Below are 19,884 nucleotides of genomic sequence, written 5' to 3' on the forward strand. Positions count from 1 at the left end.
GGGTTTCAATCCTATTCAACTACATGCACCTGAACTCTATCACTCAGGCATGTGGGGCCACATGTTCGGACCACAGGTTCAAGCTTACAACTACAGCTGTTGGCTATAATTGTGCTGGGAGGGCCCTGCCCTCCAAGCTGGGACTTGCATGTGGCCACGAGAGGACTGTGCCCTCTCATTAGTCCGAGGCTTGGACCTATCCAAACACTGTAGCCACGCCCCACATATTTGTCTCCAATTTTTGGCTGTTATGAATAGAACTGCTATATCCCATTAATATTTGCAACAAACATTTCCAAGTATTTCGGAGAGTCAGTGGAAAAAATATTAAACTAGGAGTTCTGAAACCTAAGGTCTACTCTAGCTTTGGTAGTAATTCCATGTTCACTAAAGGAGATTTGACTAAAATTCCTTTGCCCTTCCATAGTCAAAAATTTCATTTTATTTTGTGTCTTTTTTCAAGTGCGTGGCCTCAGACCAGGTTGTGCAGCAGAAGAAGCATTAGGTCATTACAACTCTAAGTTCTACACTGCAGCTAGGAAATGTAATCCGTTTTAACCTTAAATTTTTTTGGTGAACTTACAGTTTGAATAATACTTAAAAGCTCAATTTTACATTGCGTCTCTTTTTATGAAAAGGTGCTCTATTATATCAAATGATAGAAATTGTAATACAAATTTTAAAAACAACGAACACTGGGTTGTACTAAGCAAATATTTTCATTTATCCTCATTTTTATTTATTTCTGGCAGGGAAGAGATAGTCCTAATTTCTTTCATTTGTCACCACAATCTAAATTCATCTTGCTTTCGCTTTTTAAAATATATATATTTGTATTGATTTCAGAGAGGAAGGGAGAGGGAGATAGAAACTTCAATGATGAGCGAGAATCACTGATCAGCTGCCTCCATCTGGGGATGGAGCCCTGACCATGAACAGTGACCTCCTGGTTCACAGGTCAACGCTCAACCACTGAGCCACGCGGGTGGGGCCATCTTGCTTTCTCTCTATACATAAAGAGGATGTTTGAGGATTTAAGGGAATTCTAGTTGACCATTTTTATGAATTTTAAAAATTAAATTTATTAGGATGACAGTGGTTAATAAAATTCTATAGGTTTCAACTGTATAATTCTAGTTGACCGTTTTGACATGCTTGAAGGCTGGAGCAAACATCCGATTTCCTTTGACCACTCGGGTAAATTGGGTTTTGATTCTGATTGGTGGGCGGGACGGGGAGACCTTCTGGCCCAAATCTGATAACTGGTAAGCATATCTCCTATGCTTATCTACCTAGGAGACAAACTAGTTTTTGACGTTAGCAACTAAGAGAATAATGTACAGAAACATACTCTATGACGTCCCACACCTTCCAAAAACTGGCGAGAGGCAGGTACCCGTGGGAAAACTCACAGCCAAGAGAGAGAGCGGCCCTCGGCCAGGCGCCAACGCTCGGGAAACCTCTGTGTGTGTTGGGGGCAGAGGCGTTCCCGGCTGTCTCCCTGGAAACCGCAGAGTGGCAGGTCCGCCGAGGCCACCTACCGAGAAGCGCGAGCATCAGCAGCTGCCAGTGCCGCAGGCTGCCGTCTGCGCCTGCGCGCGCCCACAGGCCCTCACGTGAGAGAGGCCCGGATGGAGGACGCGGAGACGCGCCGTTGCCATGGCAGCCGGGTCCTGGCTGCCTAGGTAGCAGGTGCCGGGGTCTCCCTCACCTCCTGGTCAGAGCTAAGAAAGAGGAGGAGAGGAGAGCACCCCCGGCCATCGCTGTGACCTCAGCCGCTGCATCTCACAGGCAGGAGGGGCTGTAAAGGGCCTGAGGGAAGGATGGTGCGGACTTGTTTGCGGGGGAGCGAGTGAAAAGGGGGAACTGCCGGGGACAGGTGGGAAGAAGGGTGGGCGGAAGCCCCGAGGGAGGAGCCTTCCTGTGGGCTCCACATCCTTCCGAGTCCCGCGTCCGCGGAGCCCGGCAGCGCCTGGCTGGGCTTTGCGTCTCTGTCATTGTTGCCGTGGTCGCTCCCCTCTCCACGTCGCCTCCCGGGACAGAAAACTCACTCCTAGGACGTTAGCTCCCTTCCGAGAAGAGGCCAAGGCCTTCACTGAGTCCGGGGCCCCTGGGATACAAGTGAAAACCATCACCTGGTGGCTGTTCACTATTATTTATCCTCGGGCTTGGTGTGACAGATTATAAGTTCTTTTTTCTTTGTTTTTATTGTTGACACTATTTCAGATGTCCCTAATCACACCCCCCTGTCTTCCCTCCACTCAAACCCCGACCCCCCTTCCCTCTGGCCATCACCACACTGTTGTCTGTGTCCACAGGTTAAGCACATACGTTCTTTGTGAATCCCTCGCCTGCTTTCAGCCCTGGGAATGAATCACAGTCTGGGCAGGATGCAGCAGGAAGGATGGGCCAGGTGGTCGCAGGATGTTACCACGGCTTCGATTTTGCTTAAGTCCTTATTTTATATTAAAAGGTGTTCTCTTTGACATTCTTTCAGTTTTCTTAGATTTTAAACACCCTTGTGTTTAAAAGGAGACGAGATAAGAGTGGAGTCTATGAACTCGATGAAACTATATTTGAAAGGTTTGAATCCTGAAAGTCACACCAAAATTGTGTGTACCTCTGGGCTCAGACTCAACACTAAAAAGATCTGCAGCCATGTTCCCTCATGGGAGTGAGCAGACACCAGGGAGAAGGAATTAATTTCTGTCTCTTACTACAGTTCCTGTTAAGAAGGTAGTTCTCCACTACCAGTTTTTAATGAGGATAAACATGGAAATTTCAATGTGTGAAACTTACAGGAAATGTGTTGGGTGATTCCGTTGGTGTAAGGAGTATTTTTGTTGGAGCACGTTGACTGTGTATCATATGGCCAGTACCCTGGGAATGAAGATTAAAGGAACTGAAGGGGATTGAATATCCGGTGACGCACTTGAAAAAGGCTTAGGGGACTAGGTAACAGGTTTATGATTCATGTTCTTTGTTCACTTGGGAACTAGCCATGAATTTTTTAAAGTTATAGGAAAAGAATGGCACTTTTGATTTGACGCAACCTATCAATTACTTCTCAGAGTCACTTCAACTGTGGCTTTCTTTTTTAAGTATGGCATATTAGTATGATTTAATAACACCTAATATGTTTAATTTGTAATCATTTTATTTTTATTTATTGTTTTTATGCTATGGCTTGGCTTTAAATTTGAGTTTTCCCATGAATGAGATTCTTTGTAAGTAATAAAGCATATTAATGAAAGTCTTTAGACAACCATTTATTTACAAGTTCCACTCTGTTTATTATAAAATTAAGGGAAAGCACTGAAGAGTTCCATACAAATCTTATTCTAACGATTAGTTATGTAACTTAAACATCTTAAAATAGTACATTTCAAGGTCCCTGCTCTGAAAAGAAAGCTAGGGGTCCTAAGGCGTTTGTGACTGTGGAAAATAGAACTATGTATGTGTTTTGAATCACAATGAGTTTCAGTTTATTCTGCGTGACTCATGGCAACCTTAGTTCACTTGCTAGGTAAGGAGGCGTACCAGTTGATGTGGTTCAGTCTGTCTTGCCGGTAGGCAGTGGTGAGTAACCTCACTCTGCAATACTGACTTGGTTTCTCGAGGTCACCTCACAGTATTATTGCTCTCAACCTCTGACTTATAAATGATCACAGCTTTACTCTGAGTCCTTTAAGAACGTCCATTTTGTAATCTTAGTTTAAAAGAAATAAATATCTAGAAGTAATTATAGTCCAACTAATACCTTAGAAATAGTTATAATTATCCAGTTGAATAATTGACAGTTCAGTTACCGAAGACTAACTTTGTCTTGAGAAGGAAAGGAAACCAATATGAAGAACTAGACAAAGAAAGATGACATTTAGATGAGACAGACTCCACGGTGTCTTTAAATCTTGAACTTAGTTATTTAGATACTAAGTAGTTATTTTATTTTTTGCAGTGTACATATATATTTACATTCAGTATTATTTTGTGTTCGTTTCAGATGTGCAGCATAGTGGTTAGACAACCATATGCTTTACCCAGTGTTCCCTCTGATATTTCCAGTACCCACTGGCATCATACAGTTACTACCGTGTTATTGACTGCTTTTCCTGTGCTGTACTTTACAGCCCAGGACTATGTTATAACTACTCATCTGCACTTCTCTCTCTCTTTTTCCATCAGAGTTTCCCTTTTTCATATTCTGTTTTGCTCAACCCCTCCCCCCTCTCCTCCAGCCTCCCATCTCCCCCCTGACAGCTGCCATCCTGCTCTCCATGAGTCTGTCTCTATTTTGGTTGTTAGATACACTTTATTGTGGCGCTATGCATTTGCTTTTAAAATTCTCTTGCTTTTCATGAGTTGGCAGTTATTTGTTAATTTGCATATTATGTAAAAGGTTAAAAGCGACCTTAAGAGTCATCTGGCTCAACGTTTCTAAAGCCTCGATCTCCTGGAAAACACTCATGCCCGAGTCATCTTCTAGGCACTTCAGTGGGCGTCTCAGCTCACTTCCGGACAAGGTTTGAAATGGAACGTCTCTCTTCCATGTGCCTAAATCTGCCCCTCGTTTCCAGCCCTCCGTACTAATTGTACTACCTGACGTGCTACAAGTCCACGCCCCTTCACGTGGCAGCCTTTTAAATAGTGTTGAACAGGTGCCATCCAGGTCCTGTGTTTCCTTAGACTGTCATTCGAGTGCTCCCCAGCGTCCGCTGTTAAGACACTTCACTCTCACAACCTCCCTTCTTCCCTTCTCCCCTCTTTGATCCCCTCTCCTGGCTTGCTAGCCCCCGAGCGAGTCCCAGCTTGCCTTCTGCTCTTTGAACGGCAGGAGCACAGGAAACGGGTACAGGGCTTCCTGTGTTGTCTGTTTCTCACCCACAGTCTCAGCCTTGGAGATACCCCCAAACTCTTTTACGTTTGGGGTGTCTCCATTTTTAAACTCATTTTGAACCCAGTGTCCACTAAAGCCTGTTGCAGTTTGTCACATGTAGTGCTGACACGCCCTGCCACTTGTCGGGTGCAGCCAGGGGGGAGATGTCCTCCCACACGCTTCCACTGTCAGTTCTCGGTGAACAGTGGAAGGAAGACAACTTAAATCTCACTTTAGTGAAATTGGTACCAGGACAAGGTGGTCTCCTCAAATGTTTGGGAGAGTAAAGTGAAGCTAATGGCTAAAGCAAAGTTCAGTTGGGGAATTTATCAATTCAGCCACAATAGCTCTCATGTTACATCTTTACAAATGTGCTGAGGTCTATCACGTTCTTGACATCCGTTCTTTTACCTCCAAAACGGGTTTTAGGCAACTTATTCTTGGTGGAGGAGCCAGAGAAGCAGGTATAGGAACAGGCTCCCAGGTCCTTGGGGCCCTAACATCAGTTTTCTACAGTTTTTTTGAAACTGGGTCTGATATTCTGTGTACATTTAGAGAGCATGGCTATTTTGTTTAAGTCAATAGTGGGAAGTGTGTAGATTATCGATATATAGTTCTACCTTTGGTTATTTTGTGACAAATCTACATAAACAATTTTCCCTCAACCCTTTTCTTTGTGAAAGATAATATGACATCAAACTGACCCCTCCATATTCCTTCCAGATCTTTCTTTAGTGGCACGTTTATGTTCAGTTCCAGGCTTGTCCGTTTGTTTGTTCTTTCTCGTGCTATTCTGTTTGCGTGGAATAACTGATGGACTCTCAGACTCAGTAATCAAACCCTGCTCAGCTTTCCATGGTGTTTCCAATTTAGACTGAGTTATCTTATCTAAACCTCATTTACTTACATTTTTATTTTTTCCTACATTTTTAATTAATGTGTTTTGTTTATGTTTGCCTTCTGTATCAGACTGAGTAGGCCAGAGGTCTTGTATAATCTTTATAGGAATACTAGAGGCTCAGTGCATGAAATTTGTGCACAGGTAGGGTCCCTAGTGGCTGCCAGCTGGCTGCCAGCCAAGGCATTCCCTTGTTCCATGCTTCCCCCTGGTGGTCAGCGCACGTCATAGCAAGTGATCGAACTCCCGGTCGAACTCCCAAGGGGACACTTTGCATATTAGGCTTTTATATATATATATATAGATGATAGCTGTTTAACAAGTGTGTGCCAAATTGTACATATATGTGATATGTTCACACACATATACAGACACATTATAGGTAGAGATTTACATGTTTCTTTTGTTTGAAAAGTTATGCACAAAAAATTAACATGGCTATGCACTGACCTCAATTTGAAGATAACTTTAGCTTAGCTCTCTTAAAAATGAATGAATTTACATGTCATTTTGCAAACATTTATTAACTTTCGTCTGACATCTCTATTTATTGTCACTGTTTTCTAGTATTAGGCATCAGTGTTTGTTTTTATAACAAAAAATGTTTTATTTAGAGTTGATAACAGCCTGACTTCTGTGGAAATCAGCATTTACCATAAATGATAATTAGTTATTACTTAGTTAAAAAGCTCTCAGGTCACCAATTATAGTTACGCCTATAAATGACTAGATCTTTCTTCAAGAAGGATCGAGAAACTGAGGTTGGGAATTGATATACTTGTGTTCATTTAAACATAAGAAAATGCAGATGAGTGAGACTAAGAAGCTGAGTCATGCGCTGTGAGCTCTCTGACGCACAGGCGTTTTAATGCTGTGTGGGGAATGTGGAACATCCCTCTCGAAGCCGCCAATAGTCTCCTTATCTGCCTCTAGTCTCCTTGCAAATTCCTGTTTCAGGAATTGGGGGGAGTGGTTAGGAGTAGTACCCTTAAAAAATGCCTGGCCATTGTAAGTCCACAGGTACATGTGTATTCTGAGCACCCCATACTTAGTGCGTCTATGTGTTCTTTAGCTTATCTTTAACACTGGTCTCACACTACACCTGAAGTGCACATTTCGTCTCGCAGCATTATTCCCTAACACACAGAAAATGGATGAAAATAAAGATACTGATTCCAAAGAAACTGGAGAATATGAAGATGACTTTGAAAAGGACCTGGAGTGGTTAATTAATGAAAAAGAACAAAGTGATGTCAACATAATAGAGGTATATATAAATTGCCAACAGCATTCATAATGATGATATTAACAAAGTGTTTTGTAATTCTTGAAGAGTTTCACATTATCTCATCTAAACCTCACAAAATTTATTTAATGTACATAGAACAAATGACATCATCCCATCTTATAGATGAGAAAATTGAGGCACGGAGAGTTTAAAAATATCATAAGGCATAGGGGTAATTAGTGAGAGAACAGGGATTAAGTTAGTACTTAATAAAGCTAAAATTATAATTCTAAAATTGTAATTTATATAATATAAATAATATAATTAATTGCATTAACAGTAAAAAATGAGTACAATTCATTTCTAGTTTATATAAACTTGGGTAAAATCATGGAGGTTTGATATAAATGACAAATGAAGCAAATCATCAAAAAACATGGTCTTTTGGCTAATATTTGAAACCTTAAGAGTAAATAAGGTCTGAGCAACAAAGAAAAGACAAGTGAATGAGCTCTTTAGGGAATTAATATAGGAAAACATGAAGGGTCTATTACTTTTTTTTCACTCTAGAAAATCTAGAGGTAAAAATTGATCTGGAATTTTGGGTTCTGCAAAAAAATGGTAATAATAATCTCAAGGGATTCTAAGAACCTCAAAATAAGACTTGACCAATGGCAGTAACCTTTCATGGTCTTGGGGAGAAAGATACTTTTTTTTTTTTTTTTTGAAGAATACAAGTATTATAAAAAGAAAACATTTAAAATATATACTTCTGAAAATGTAAAGGGAGGACAATTTTATAGAGGGTAGAATATTAAAATATTATTTATAGTTACATTTTCATGCATTGGAATAAAAAATTTTAAATATCAGTATAGCACTCAATACCAAGAAATACAAATTTAGAGTTAAATTTTTCCTAACTGCTGTTGTCCATGCATGTCCCCAGGGGTGCTCACAAATATGAGTTAGAATATGATGAGCAAAGAGTGAGCTGGAAGCATGTTATTTTTCCATTTCTAAAACAAATTACATGAATCTGAAAATCCATTTCTGATTTTTTGCATATAAATAGACAAAGTGTCTCCATTTTACTGAAAAGAGAACCTCCTATCTTTTTTTTTTTTTTTTTAGATGGCTGGTGGGAATGAAGAGAGCATTAGCAAAGAGTTAAAAGAGAATGAAACCGAAGCCGAACACACCGGACAGCTTTCTGATCCCGACACATCCTCGAGGGAAGAGGTTTCACCAAGAAGAAAGGACTTCATTTCCGTACCGAGTAGCCAGTCTTTGGAACCCATGTCAGATTCAGACAGTGAAAACTCTTTCCAGGAATCCAAACTGGAAAGCCAGAAAGACGTGGAGGAGGACGAGGATGAGGAAGTGAGGAGATATATTATGGAGAAAATTATACAAGCCAACAAGATTCTACAGAGTCAGGAACCCGTGAATGATAAGAGGGAGCGGAAACTGAAGTTCAAGGACAAATTAGTGGATCTAGAAGTTCCTCCGCTGGAAGACACCGACGACTACAAACATTACTTTGAAAATGAGAGTAATGTGTCTGGGAAACTGTCACAGTTACGTATTTCCAATGGATTTGGACAGGAAGGTGTGCTGCTGTCGCTCCCTGGCGGGGGCTGTGAAGAGGGCAAGGACAGGAAGATACTGGTAGAGAGAGACGGGAAGTTTGAACTTCTGAATCTGCAAGACATTGAGAGTCAGGGGTTCTTGCCCCCCATTAGCAATGTCAACAGTTCAGAAAATGAGGCTCAGCAGTCGTCGCCCAGGTCTTCCAGCTCAGCTCTCAGTGGTGTCAAGAAGGAAGAGCCTGCAGCAAGGATCCAGGGCTCATCCACAGAGGAGCCAGTGGCTTTCCGCCCTCAGTCGCCGCCCAACCCCAAGGCTCGGCCAAACTCCGCTGCCAGCTCAGAGCCCAGTAAGGGGAATGGGAAGTCTAATCACAGGATACAGTCTGCCGGTGTATCTCCAGTGACCTCAACGTATTGTCTTTCTCCGCGACAGAAGGAACTGCAAAAGCGGCTGGAACAAAGGAGAGAAAAGCTGAAGAGAGAGGTGAGAGCCGCGTGGGCACTGGGTTGAGAGGAGAGTCTGTCTTCATGTTCTACAGGTGCAGCAGCCATTGAAACGGTTCCTCAGAGTGTTGGGTATACTTGCTGCTTGTTCTGTTTTTCTATCGTTAGATGAAGGGTTGAGGGGTGAGGATGTGTATGGATGGGATGAACACCGTGGCTACCTTGGTCCTTGGTGTAAGGCTCCCAAAGCACAGTAAAGAACACCTGGGTTAGAGCTGGGGCCGAGTGCAGTGGGGACTTCATCTGATCCTTTCATTTTAAAGGTGAGGCTCAGAGGAATCAGGTGACTGCTGAAAGTAACCTGGATGTGAGACAGGTGAGAATCAAATGTCAGGGGGGAAAGTGCAGGCAAGCTGTGTTGGGGTTTAGGAGGCAACAGGTAGAATTGGATTATAATTCTGTGGCATGTGTATGTTTCACATATCGTCTATGCCTATAATCCCTTGAGTTCAGGGATTCTACTTTATTTTTTTAAATATATTTTATTGATTTTTTACAGAGAGGAAGGGAGTGGGATAGAGAGTTAGAAACATCGATGAGAGAGAAACATCTATCAGCTGCCTCCTGCACACCCCCTACTGGGGATGTGCCTGCAACCAAGGTACATGCCCTTGACCGGGAATTGAACCTGGGACCCTTGAGTCCGCAGGCTGACACTCTATCCACTGAGCCAAACCGGTTAGGGCAAGTTCAGGGATATTAGTTTCAAATTAAGAATAGAACTAATAACCTTAGTGAAATAGCTCCAGAATGCCTTATGGAATCCAAAATTATTATTTTGGGGTATTTCTTTGCTCTTAAAATAAAAGTATTTTATAATTGAAAACTCCAGGTGCCAAAACTGGCGTGTTTTCTTGAAATGACTTAAATCAGTGCCCCAAATTCTCTGTTTTACTGGATAACTAATGGTATTAAGCTGAACTACACAAAATGTCTAACTGTAAATACCAAACTTCAACAGAATCATGGGTTAATAGGATATGACAGTTAGAGGAAAGCTTAAAGATCATGTTGCAGATCAGAAAACTATAGTGCAGAAAGTTTAAGTAACTTTACCAAAGTCATTCACCTCGTTTGCAGCAAAGTTGGAGTAAAAAGTCCCAGTTTTCTTGGCATTCATTGAGAAATAGTACATTTTCCATTTAGGTAGGAAACTACCGGGGGAATTTCTTCATTTATCAGGAACTCACATTCGCAGAAAAAGTGAAAAACAGAGTCAGCAAGAACATGGAACCCATAGCACCCAGGCCGGAGTCTGAAAGGATGCAGACTCACGTGTTTTCTTGCTCGGCCACTGGTCTCTAAGCTCTAACAGTCAGGCTCGGTTTACTTGGGTCAGATACGTAACAATACTTAAAGGGCTCTGTTAACTTTATGACACTACAAAATTCTTTGTTGAGAATAACTGGACGCACACATCCATGCATAGGTGTGGGTGTATTTCTATAAAAGTGATGGAGCAGGTTTTACACCATTTCAGGTCTCTCACCAGTGAACTAAGGGTGACTGTGACTGCTGTGGCTGGTAGGTTGTTCTGTTTGCATTTGAGCCTCTTTTCTGGGCATCACACACACTGTTCTTTCCTCGGGTCAGCGATCCGCATAGCTGTTTCCCTTCCCTCCTGTACTTGCTGAAGGCACGGCTTTACGTTCTAAGGCTTTAAAAATATTATTTAGCTTCTTTCACAGGCTTTATTTTTTTATGCCCGACAAATTATTGCTGGGCCGGGCTGCTGTGCTCTGGCTCTCTGCTAAGGAGCCATTTCCCCGTTCTCCCTGGCAGCTCTGTTAGCTGGGTCCTGGCTGATGTCATCTGTGTACTAGTAAGTGTCTAAGCAGTGGTTCTCAAACTTTCTAATGCCTCGACCCTTTAATACAGTTCCTCATGTTGTGGTGACCCCCAGCCATAAAATTATTTTCGTTGCTACTTCATAGTTAATGAATCATAATGTAAATATCTGTGTTTTCCGATGGTCTTAGGCTCTACAGCAGCGGTTCTCAACCTGTGGGTCGCGACCCACAGGTTAAGAACCGCTAGCAGGGTCGCCTAAGACCATCGGAAAACACAGATATTTACATTACGACTCATAACAGTAGCAAAATTACAGATATGAAGTAGCAACGAAAATAATTTTATGGTTGGGGGTCACCACAACATGAGGAACTGTATTAAAGGGTCGCGGCGTTAGAAAGGTTGAGAACCACTGGAAAGGTTCCTTCTGGAGAGATAATCATCTTGCCATGCTGTCTGTGTGCATGCAAGGCATCCAACGTCCTTTTTTTTTTTTTTTTTTGTAAAATGTAAGCTCCATTAGGGTTTAGAAAATAGTAGACAGGCATGTTAAAAGGTATTATTTGCTGTTAAGGGGATAGGATTTTGCCTTTCCTTCCTATTCAAAGGAATTAGAAGGACTTTCTCTGTTGTCAAAATGTAAGGAAAGAATTCTGACTTCCATTCTTTGAGAAAACGTAAGCATGGACTGTGTAGTTCAGTTCATTTCAGTGATGACTTGAGACCTGTGAAGGCAGCTCACGTGAGAGATGAGAACACTGTGTTAAGCAGCAGCGTGAGTGCCCCTCAGGTCGAGCTCGCTGCTTTTCCCACCGCCGCGCAGCGTGGCTCCCACTCGCTGCCTCGTCGCTATATGTAACTGGGTCCCATTAAGTACCTCCCTTCAAGTTTAAGTCACTACCTTTTAGAACATTAGTCGATAATTCACATTTAAAATTTCATTTTGTTCTTGCATTTAACTAATTATATAAACACTAGAGGCCCGGTGCACGAAATTCATGCACCGGGGTGTGTGTCCCTCAGCCCAGCCTGCACCTCTCCAATCTGGGACCCCTCAAGGGATGTCCGGTAGGATCGGGCCTAAACGGGCAGTCGGACATCCCTCTCACAATCCAGGACTGCTGGCTCCCAACTGCTCGCCTGCCTACCTTCCTGATTGCCACTAACCACTTCTGCCTGCCAGCCTGATTACCCCCTAACCACTCCCCTGCCAGCCTGTTTGCCCCTAACTGCCCTCCCCTGCAGGCCTGGTCACCCCTAACTGCCCTCCCCTGCAGGCCTATTCACCCCTAACTGCCCTTCCCTGCAGGCCTGGTCCCCCCCAACTGCTCTCCCCTGTAGGCCTGGGTCCCCCACAACTGTCCTTCCCTGCAGGCCCGGTCACCCCCAACTTCCCTCCTCTGCTGGCCTGGTCACCCCTCACTGTCCTCCCCTGCAGGCTTGATCGCCCCCAACTGCCCTCCCTTGCAGGCCTGGTCCCTCCCAACTGCCCTCCCTTGCTGACCTGATCACCCACAACTGCCCTCCCCTGCTGGCCATCTTGTGGCAGCCATCTTGTGTCCACATGGGGGCAGCCATCTTTGACCCCATGGGGGCAGCCATCTTGGGTGTTGGAGTGATAGTCAGTTTGCATATTACTCTTTTATTAGATAGGATTTTTCCTGATAGGAAAGTGTTAATTTATGAATATATGCTATTTGAAAATATTTTTAAACATAATAATAAAAAAATCCAAACATATCTGAAGGTGCAACTAACCCCTCTGTTCTCATCATCCGGATTCAATAATCACTGAGATTTTGGCGTGTTTGCTTCATCTCCTTCTTTGGCTAAGGAATTTTTAGAGCAGGTCCTAGATAGCACATGATGGCTCACCTGTACCCTTCAAAGTTCATCTCTGACTGTAGCCTTTTCTTTTGCAACCACAATGCCATTTATTACAATGAGCAAATGCAACAATAAAATAAAAACATTTAGGACATCTCTCTGCTTTTATGGACATCATACAGTGCTTCTGTGGCTTAGCTGCAATTTAAGACCAAAATTAAAGTAGGAAGTGGAGGAGAGATTAAAGGAATTGCTGAACAGTATGTATTGTACATCCATATAATTGTAGCCTTTGTCTCTACAGTTTAATCTATCTTAAAAATCTTCATTCTCTTCCTAAGCAAATTAGAGGCATTATTATTATTATTATTATTATTATTATTTTATTAAAGAACACCTAGCTTTTTGATGGAAAGTTTTAGAGGCAGGGAATACTAACTTCAGATCTCAAAAATATATCTCTCTACTCTTAGGACTCATCTATGAGTTTTAAATCTTTCATTAATGCCTTTTGATATTCTTTCCACCAGGAAGAACAACGGAAAATAGAAGAAGAGAAAGAAAAGAAAAAGGAGAACGACATAGTGTTTAAAGCGTGGCTGCAAAAGAAAAGAGAACAGGTCGTCGAAATGAGGAGAGTTCAGCGAGCAAAGGAAATTGAAGACATGAGCAGCAGAGTAAGTAAAACTTCTATGAAAATTAACTTCATACAGAGATGAAGGTGGAAGTTGCTTACGGAAGGGCATCTGGATGTCAGACTAAGAACGTCTGGGAGAAGTAGAGAGAGTGGTCCAGGAACCACCCTCGCAAAAGATGCATCAGGCACATCCTAAGAAGCCTTGCAAAAACCCAGTGATTCCTATTTCATTTAAACTTTCATAGCACCAAGTAGGGAAAGCTACCAATTTTTTTAAAGACAGTGTAACTTTTATATTCAAATAGGGCAAAGATAGTGTGAACACACAAAACACCCCCTGCACCTGCATTGAGAAGTGTGCTTTCAAGTGTTTTTATTTTTACCAACATGACAGGTAGAAAATATTGTTGCGTTGCAGTGTTATTTTCAGCGAGACTGATCACCTATGAGCTGTTTGAATATTCTTTTCATAGAAAAATTCTTTGTCAACTTTTCTGTTAGGAAATCTTCTTTGAGAAATCTACTGCATTACTTTTTTCCTTTGTTTTTTATTTTTTTTTGTTTTATAATGAAGAAATGTTTGGTTTTATATGGTTGTATTTATAAAAAAATATAAAAACAAATCCTGGAAATATTTAAAAAAATAATCTATTAAAGCATGATATAAAACCCTACATTCAATCTAGGAGAATGTTTTGTCTATTCTATCTTCAGCTTACATCCCGAGTCCCACCATCTTCATCTAAACCACCACTGTGTTGCCTGACCCACTGCAAAAGGCTGATAACTGCTCCTCCTCCTTCCACCTTGCCCCCAACTCCATTCCGCTCCAGCACAGCAGCCAGAGTGAGCCTCTGAAATGCGGAGTAGATTGCCTCACGAATGCTCAGAAACCTCCAATGGCTTCTCATCTCGAAATAAAGTCCCAAGTTCCTACCACCGCCTAGAAGATTGTACACTGTCGGATCCCTGTTATTCTGACTTCGTCTCCTTCCACTTGCCAGCCCCTTTGCCACCGCTTCATTTTGACTTTGCTTTCTATTGAACGTGGAAAACACAACCCCTTGTCAGGTCCTGTGCTGTGCTACCAGTGCTTGGAAGACACTTTGTCCAGATGTCTCCAAACTCGCTCCCTCACTTTCTCTCTAAATGCCTTCCTTTTTCCTCACCTCCCCGTTATTAGTCTCTCTCCTTACCACACTTTTCTTTGAATCTGAATATCAAGCATCTATTTTTATCTGCTCGTCTAGAACAACACTTCCCAGTGTGACTTTCTGACCTGATGGAAATGCCTGTACCTGTGCTGGCGACCAAGCCACAATGTGGCTGTGAAGCACTGGAAATGGAGCTAATGTGACCCAGATGCTGAATGTTACATTTTCTCTGTCAGTAGCCACATGTGACTAGTGGCTACTGTGTTCTACAGTAAAGGCTTAGGATGTATGGGAGAGCGGACCTGGTTTTTTCATTGATGTGACCGAGTACTCATGTGCCGGTAGATATTCTATATAACAGATACTCTGTAAATATCAGTTGAATGAATAAATGTACAGAGATACCCATCAATCCTGTTCATCCCTGAATTCCTGACTCTTCTGACCTATAATTCCAGATGAACACTTTTTGTCATCTGCAGCCACTCCGCGATTTCTAGATGTTCAGTAATATCCTTTAGGTCCACGAGTCCTCTTCACCAGGTTCAGCGTCGTATACGAAAGAACCTAAGTTACATGCATTTCATAAGTGAGATCAGTATGCTTTGCCATGTGGATCACAGGGAAAGGAAAATGCAAGACGCAGGAGAAGGTCTTCTCTATCACAGGGCTCATATTTGGGGAAAGTATTAAATGAGTGTTCCAGCCAGGCATCCACCCCAAGGCTCCAGATCTGTCCCTTTGCTCTCTTTATTCTCCCAAATAAGCTTTTTCAACACAACAGGCTACTCCCACTAGCTGCTGCAAATGCTAAAGCCACTCCCCATAAGAGTAATTACAGCTTTGGAGGTGGGCTGGGCAGCTAGATGCTCGAAAAGCTAAAAATCAAAGTTGGGATCTCGTGAAGTTCCACGGTGGCGGCGGATGAAGTGGAAGCTACACTGACACACTCCCAGGACCAAACTAAAATTACAACTAAAATATAGAAAAACCATCCTGAATAATCAAATGAAGACTAGCTGGAGAGAACCCTGATAACCAAGGGTGGAAAGTGGAGACCGCATACAAACTGGTAGGAAGTGCGGAATCGCCCGGAGGCTGCCCGGGCAGCAGCTGAAGTTCCGGAGGGATAGCTCAGCTATGGGGTTCCCACTGAGAAATCTGGGGTCTGATCCCCAAAGTTAGAATCTAAAGAAAGGCTGAATAACGTTAAGTGTTGGATCTTTGGTTTTCAGACTGGATTCCACGGACATTCTTCAAATTGCTACAAAGACCTCAACTCTACTCATACTGCCTTTCTCCGTTTGTTTGTGCCATTGTACAAAATTATTTTCTTTGTCAAAGGGCTCAACTTTGCAAAGTTTGCAAGTCACTATGTTTAGACCTTCATTTATTGATGACAGTCGTCCCCCAGTATCTGTGTGGGATTGATCCCTGGATCCCTCTGCAATACCAAAATCCCTGGATGATCAAGTTCCTTATATAAAGGGTGTAGTATTTGCATATAACCTAAATAATCCTCTCATACACTTTAAATCATCTCTAGATTACTTATAATACCTAATACAATGTAAATGATATGCAAATAGCTGTTGTACTGTATTGTTTTTTCTTTCCTTCTATGTATGCATGCATGTATGTATGTGTGTATTTTTTATTGAGAGAACATTAGTTAGTAACATTTTATAAGTTTCAGGTACGCAGGATTATAATTCCATATCAGTGTACACTGTAGTGTGCTCCCCAGTTATCACCACATAGTTGACCCCTTCACCCATTTTGCTCTTTCCCCAATGCCTTCCCCTCTGTTACCATCTATCTGTTTTCTGTACCTGACATTGTTTTATTTTGTTTTGTTTGTTCGTTTCTTTTTTGTTTTATATTCCCCATAAAAATGAGTGAAATCACGGTTTTTTTGTCCTTTTCCATCTGACTTAGTGCACTTAGCATAGTACATTTGAGATCCATCCATGTTGTCATCAATGGCAATATGCCATCTTTTTTTTTATGGCTGAGTAGTACACCATTGCACATAAATGCCACATCTTTTTTATCCACTCACCTATCACAACTTAGGTTGTTTCCATGTTGACTGTTGTAAATGATGCTGCAATAAACATGGGAGGGCCATGCTCACTAAGACTTTTGAAAGAAGCCACATGGCAGTGAATTCAGTGCTGAGTTTTCTGTCAGGGGGTAGTCAGTGTTGCTGATTCAAATGTGATATATTTGGTTTGGATATGAGGAGTGCAGGTCATGGGCTGGCATTACTATGAAACATTTATGAGTGGGACATATTCTTGTAGGGCCCTTTAGGCAGGGCCTCAGAAAGTAGTTGTGGTTTATTAAATTAAGCGAAGCTTGTTTTCGTATCTAGCAGGAAAACAGAGACCCCCAACAAGCTTTTCGATTATGGCTTAAAAAGAAGCATGAAGAGCAGATGAAAGAAAGAAAGACAGAAGAACTACGAAAGCAGGAGGAATGCTTGTTCTTCCTCCAGGGGACAGAAGGCCGTGAACGGGCCTTTAAACAGTAAGTCGAAGGCAGAGCACACCCCTCCCTCACGGTCATTTTAGAAAGTTATATATCGATAAAGCTTGGGGGGGGAAATGCCAAATATTGGATCTTGGACATTGCATCCTATTCCATTTTAAATACACTTTAATAAATGTGTGAGATTCTTTAATTCCACACTTGGCACAATATTGATACCATTCTTTCAAGATAGTTTTCAATACTCAAATGGTTTCTTATGGCACACCAGTGTGATAGCCTGTGAGAGCCTACCATTCATTCATGTGTTCGTCTTAGAGAAATGGGCCACAGATTGGTTATAGCTTCTCTTACATAGTCCTCAGAAAAAATAAAGAGTTCATTTACCCAGAACTACTTTTCTGTAAGGAAAGGCAGTCAGACCGAGGAGGAAGATCTGAATAGACCAAATGAGAGGAGATTTGGGTACATGTTTTGGTGGCTAAAGGCAATCCTGATCTCCTTTCAGTATCTGGGTAAGATCCTGCATTACCTGGCTGGTTCTGAGGAAACACACCTGGCTTATCATTTTGCCAGCAAGCCAGTGGGAGTCCTGTTGTTTGAAGTTACTTTCATTTCTGTTTTTGTTTTTTATATATTTCTCTTTTTTTTCTTCGTCTCTTTCTTCCTTTTTAAAAAATATATAACCCTTTATTATAGAAGTAGTAAATATTTATTGTAGAAATGGAGGGGGAAACATCACATTCTTATCACTCAGAAATCACTATTGTTGGGACCTTAGTGCATATATTCTAGATATTTCTCTGTACTTATAATTTAAAAATAAAAATTGAGATCATACTTACAAACTGTTCTCAATTGGCTTATTTTCATTAATGACCTCATCTACCTCTAGCCCAGAGCCATTTCTCTCTCTCTCTCTCTCTCACTCTCTCTCACACACACACACACACACACACACGTACTTACATACTAGATATGTGTGTATAAAATCATTTTTATGTTATTTTACCTAAGCAAGATTTATAGACTTAAATTTGTTAGAATGTGGACTTTCCATTTTTTGATGTTTTTTATGCGTAGGCTTATTTTTCTGCTTTAAGGAAGAACTAGTTTATGCAATGAAAATCAAGAGCTCTGTAATTTCCCACCAAGAAAAGCAAGGCAACATTGATGCATGCTCGGATTCTCAGCCTGGTTAAATAAGGTTTTAGCATGCAGCTAGTTATAAAAAAATTAGTTATTTGGAATCTATCACATACTTATTTACTTATAAAACCATATTTTTTCAAAAAGGATAGGACCTGTATCACATGTAAATCAGTGTTTATTACTAAAAAATATTATGTTTGCAATTTCATTATAAGACAAACTTAATTCAAGCATTTAATACCAGATATAACAGTTTTCTTGTGTGGGTCTAGGGCATAAACCTGAAATTTTTCAGTTAATACTTTTATTTGTGTTGTGACTATAGTATTTCATTGTAAAGACATTACATTTCTTTTAATTGTCTATAGCAGTAACTTTATAGCATGAAGCATATATGCTGGTTGACACCAGACCTGATCACATGTCTGTTCCTGCAGGTGGCTACGAAGGAAGCGGGTGGAAAAACTAGTGGAGCAACAAGCTGTCAAGGAAAGGACTAGACAGTTGCGACTGGAAGCAAAGCGTTCCAGACAGTTGCAGAATCAGTCATATATGTCCGAAGCCAAATCCTTCCGTTTTACTGATCATTACAACTGAAGGTATCTATTAAATGCTTCATTTTGAAGCCACAATCCTCAGAATTTTGGATATTATTTTTTTATGCTCATGTGCTTTGGTTATACTCTGAATTATGGAAATGGTACATATCTTTTTGGTGATGTTGACAGTGATTTATCCTTTCTTTTTTACACTAGAACAAAATAAACTTCTTCTCTTGATGTGTGGGAATGTGTTATACCCTTTCTTAGGCCATGCAACAAATTGAATATGAATGAATTCTACATTCTTTATTCACTTACTTCTAAATTATTTTAATGTTTCTAGTAGGAAAGAACCACAAGGCACATATTTCTATTCTTAGTTCTTATTATCATGAAAAATTGCAATAGGACATTTCATAAGGCAAGAGGAGTTACCTCTTGAACAAGCCTGGCTCAAGGCCTTATACAAAGTCCTATTTACATCAACTTTAACCTTGACTAGCTGTGGCAAACTAAGCAATAGGATAGGCCAGTGGTCAGCAAACTGCGGCTCGCAAGCCACATGCAGCTCTTTGGCCCCTTGAGTGTGGCTTTTCCACAAAACACCACGACCTGGGCAAGTCTATTTTGAAGAAGTGGCGTTAGAAGAAGTTTAAGTTTAAAAAATTTGGCTCTCAAAAGAAATTTCAATCATTGTACTGTTGATATTTGGCTCAGTTGACTAATGAGTTTGCCGACCACTGGGGTAGGCCTACTTCTTTAAAAACAAAGTAACAATTATGCATAATACTGTTTTAGGTATGTTACAAAATTAGCTAGCTCTTAGTGTATAATGTTCCTGGTACTGTAAATGCTTTACATAAATAACTGGGTATAATGTTGGTAACAACCCTAATAGTCTTGTTTTGTCCATGAGGCCAGCAGTGTTAGGTTTAGTGTTTGAGGAACTGCCCTACTGTCTTCAATAGTGTTTGTACCATTTTGTATTCCCACCAGCAGTGCACAAGAGTTCCAATTTTTTCACATTCTTGCATTGTTATTTTGCTTTTCTGATAATAGCCATCCTAATGGGTATGAAGTACTCAATTTACATTTCCCTAATGATCAGTGATATTGAGCATCTTTTGATGTGCTTATAGGCCATTAGTATTTTTACTTTTTTTGGAGAAATTTCTATTCATGTCCTTTGC

General features: G+C 41.2%; 1 protein-coding gene across 3 annotated transcripts; it reads left to right on the forward strand.

Moving 5' to 3' along the window:
- The first annotated feature begins 1,641 nt into the window (after positions 1-1,641).
- Positions 1,642-18,931, forward strand: CCDC181 (coiled-coil domain containing 181). 3 transcript variants are annotated; one of them, XM_054712036.1, is made up of 6 exons: positions 1,642-1,791; positions 6,902-7,041; positions 8,137-9,078; positions 13,247-13,393; positions 16,888-17,039; positions 18,590-18,931. In XM_054712036.1, exons 2-6 carry the CDS (start codon positions 6,925-6,927, stop codon positions 18,747-18,749), a joined length of 1,518 nt encoding a protein of 505 aa, XP_054568011.1. In that variant the 5' UTR covers positions 1,642-1,791; positions 6,902-6,924; the 3' UTR covers positions 18,750-18,931. The 3 variants fall into 3 exon arrangements, with proteins under 3 accessions (XP_054568011.1, XP_027983633.1, XP_054568012.1); XM_028127832.2 differs by having other exon boundaries at positions 1,647-1,791; positions 16,885-17,039; XM_054712037.1 differs by lacking the exon at positions 6,902-7,041 and having other exon boundaries at positions 1,649-1,791; positions 16,885-17,039.
- Positions 18,932-19,884: the final 953 nt, after the last annotated feature.

This window comes from Eptesicus fuscus, chromosome 22, assembly GCF_027574615.1.
Source record: "Eptesicus fuscus isolate TK198812 chromosome 22, DD_ASM_mEF_20220401, whole genome shotgun sequence".
NCBI lineage: Eukaryota > Metazoa > Chordata > Mammalia > Chiroptera > Vespertilionidae > Eptesicus > Eptesicus fuscus.

What these genes read in the sequence shown, in the direction of transcription:
- CCDC181 (XM_028127832.2), top strand. Translation starts at nt 6,925, where the DNA reads ATGGATGAAAATAAAGATACTGATTCCAAAGAAACTGGAGAATATGAA. An exon ending in GAGAAAAGCTGAAGAGAGAG is followed by an intron (nt 9,079 to 13,246) that starts GTGAGAGCCGCG and finishes TCTTTCCACCAG; the next exon opens with GAAGAACAACGGAAAATAGA. An exon ending in TTGAAGACATGAGCAGCAGA is followed by an intron (nt 13,394 to 16,884) that starts GTAAGTAAAACT and finishes TTTCGTATCTAG; the next exon opens with CAGGAAAACAGAGACCCCCA.